This window comes from Pinus tabuliformis, chromosome 9 (genome assembly GCF_031772625.1).
Source record: "Pinus tabuliformis cultivar Carrire ecotype Pingquan chromosome 9, CPIR1, whole genome shotgun sequence".
NCBI lineage: Eukaryota > Viridiplantae > Streptophyta > Pinopsida > Pinales > Pinaceae > Pinus > Pinus tabuliformis.
In genome coordinates, this window is record NC_142307.1 from 1,385,492,187 (window position 1) to 1,385,495,171 (window position 2,985).

Sequence of the window (2,985 nt, forward strand, 5' to 3'; positions counted from 1 at the left end):
GGTTTAGAGAAATAATAGATAACTAAATTCAATTTAAGTGTTTTTGAGAGGTTTAGAGAAATAAATCGATTTGAATAATTCAAATCAATCCTTGTACTAGTGAAACTAATACAATTCATTTTCACCACATATTTGATCAAAATCTATAGGATTGAATGAAACCATATTGCTGGGTACGTCGAGGAAGAGATATGCCTTCGAAAAATAGAATTGTGTAGAGGTTAAACGTCAAGAATGATGCACAATAAAATCACATCATTCTGTAGAATAATGAAATTGAGAAACATAATATCACATTCTTCGGTCATATAATGAAATTGTAAAGCCTCTTTAAGTTGAATTCGCAACCAAAACTTCATTGCAAAATCATCTGGGCATTATGATGCAGGTCCCACATCACAACCTTTACATCAGTAAAATGGGTGAACAATATATGGCCTCCTCCCATTTCATTGTTTTCCCAATTTCTGCACCTGCACGTTGGGCATTTTATTCTAGGGCCTCCGCTCATTTCATTGTGATAACTTCAGCACTACACAATTATGTTCCTTTCAAGAACTTCAGACTGATTCGATAAAAGGTGATTAACAAACGTGTCTAATACTGCTTCAGAAGATGAGGGGCAGCTAGAGCCCAACTTGAGTTTAAGAGACGCTGCTCTTTCTCTCATTTGGACTCCATGCTCGCTATCCATCAACAACGTCACTCCATTGCCAATTTCCTTCCTGCTCATCCGTCCATCCTGGGTTGGCCGGTCGATCATGGCAGCAACCTGGAGGTGATTAACCTGCATTTTGGCATTGTAATGCTGATCTCCTCTGGTGGGCCATGCCAAGATAGGAACGCCCTGGATGATGCTTTCGACAGTGGAATTCCATCCACAGTGCGAGAGAAATCCTCCCGTGGAGGGATGAGAGAGTATGAGCAGCTGAGGCGCCCAACCACGGATTATCAAACCCAATCCCTCGATTCGACCTTCGAAGCCCTCTGGAAGCACGTACTCTCCTCCTCCGCCATTACTAACCTGATGATCATGAGGACGATGATCAGGATGAGGAGGAGGAGGACGGCGATGGTTCTGTAAAACCCAAATGAATGGCTTCTGGGCAGCTTCCAATCCAAGAGCGAGCTCTGTCATCTCTTCATCGGAGGGACAGACTATGCGGGTGAAAGAAACGTAGAGAACTGATACAAGTGCCTTGGAATTCAACCATTCCAGACATCGTTCTTCATCGATACTACTCTTCCTGTTGCGGATGGCGCTATCATGCGTTATAGCAGTACATGGTTCTGACTGATTCCAGAAAGAGGAGAAGGGCAGAAAAGGCCCTGCTGCCCAGATGGGCTTCTCTATCTCCTTTTCTGTGTATTCGATGAACGGAAACTCCAGCTCCCAGCGTGTGTTGACCAAAATTTCCACGCATTCCTCGACCCCGTTCATCCACAGCGGGGATTGGGACCTCAAACCAGGAGGAGGAGGCGGAGGCATTCGTTCAGAAACGTTTTGATACTTTCACCACAAACTTCATGAAACGTCAGCGCTGGGCGAATGTAACACAAAAACCATGGTGGAAACCCAACAATGGTTTTGTCATCAGTTCATTCCAAAAATTTGAGCGCGCATTGAAATTCAAATTTCAAAGTTTGGAGGGTTTTCAAAATTCAATCGTATATGTATCGTATACAAAGGTGCATCTGCCAACAAATATCCAGGCAATGTGCATTAATGGGAGTCAGAGCTACGGAGCTGCCCGGGAACAGGGGCGTCGATGGGCAGCCGGAGAGGGATGCTGGAGACGGATACAGTTAATGATGCATCGTCGATGGGGCATGGTCGATGATGCTGTATGGGGCTGTCAGAGGGGTACCTCCATAGCATTAACTTTGCTATGGAGGTGGAAATAGGACTTGCCTAGATATATACCGTCGTAGCCCATAGGAACACCACACTTTTAACGTGAGATATATGAAATGACTGCTACCAACTTCAAGACCGTTCTGTTCTTGATCGCTCATTGACGCGGAAAGATACATATTTATTTCCATTCCAGTTCCCAGCACGTAAAGTTGTTGGATGATTGAATTTACTTTAGGGCGTTTGTCTCAAAATAAACTCATGCGCCTATAAAATATGCTTCACCTGTCAAAATAAACTCATGCTTCTGTACCATGTCCTGTGTTTGTGTTGGGTTAAAATGAACAATAGTAGCCCCCACGGTTTTCCCAGCCCATGACTATTTTCTATAACTTCGCCCCTATCGTTTTCCCAGACCGTTTTCTATAACTTGGACCCACAGTCTTTCCAACCAAACAATACTTCCTATATCTTTTAACATTAAATGATCAACAACCATTCCGTGTATAACTTGGACCCACCGTCATTCCAACCAGACAATACTTACTATATCTTTTAGCATTAAATGATCAATAATGGTTCCTTGCATTTCTCACCCAAACAATTATCTCTTACTATCCCCATTAAACAATTATCTCTTACCATCCCCCTTAAATGATCAATAATGGCCAGTCTAATTTTCCAACCACAAATCTATCCTTGCCTTAAAGAATCGATAGTTGCTATTCATTTTCCAAAATATACGTTTCTCCAAATACTTCCACCAATTTTTAAACCTATCATCTTCCAAAAGAAAACATTCAAAACAAAACACTGATCTCATGCTTTCGCCGAGTGAAGGAAATTTCTCGCATTTTATTTGAAACATTTCATACTTTCATTTCCATCTTACCAAAATCCTCTTTCCCCATCTTTACTTTCCATTTTCGTAACCAAATACTTTTCTCCATATCTTCACCAACTTTAGCATCCAATATTAATTTCTCCATTTCCTTAACCAAATACTTTTCTCCATATCTTCATCAACTTTAAAATCCAATATTAATTTCTCTATTTCTCTAATCAAAATATTTTTCTTAATACCTTCATCAATTTCAAACTTCTTCCCTACCTCCACCAACTTCAAATTT

General features: G+C 41.2%; 1 protein-coding gene across 1 annotated transcript; it reads right to left on the reverse strand.

The window, feature by feature from the left end:
* Positions 1–307: 307 nt before the first annotated feature.
* LOC149153663 (zeatin O-glucosyltransferase-like) lies at positions 308–1,489 on the reverse strand. The gene has a single exon (XM_089443891.1). It carries the CDS (start codon positions 1,487–1,489, stop codon positions 533–535), a length of 957 nt encoding a protein of 318 aa, XP_089300017.1. The 3' UTR covers positions 308–532.
* Positions 1,490–2,985: the final 1,496 nt, after the last annotated feature.

Coding starts and splice junctions, on each gene's coding strand:
- LOC149153663 (XM_089443891.1), bottom strand. CDS start 1,489: ATGCCTCCGCCTCCTCCTCCTGGTTTGAGGTCCCAATCCCCGCTGTGG.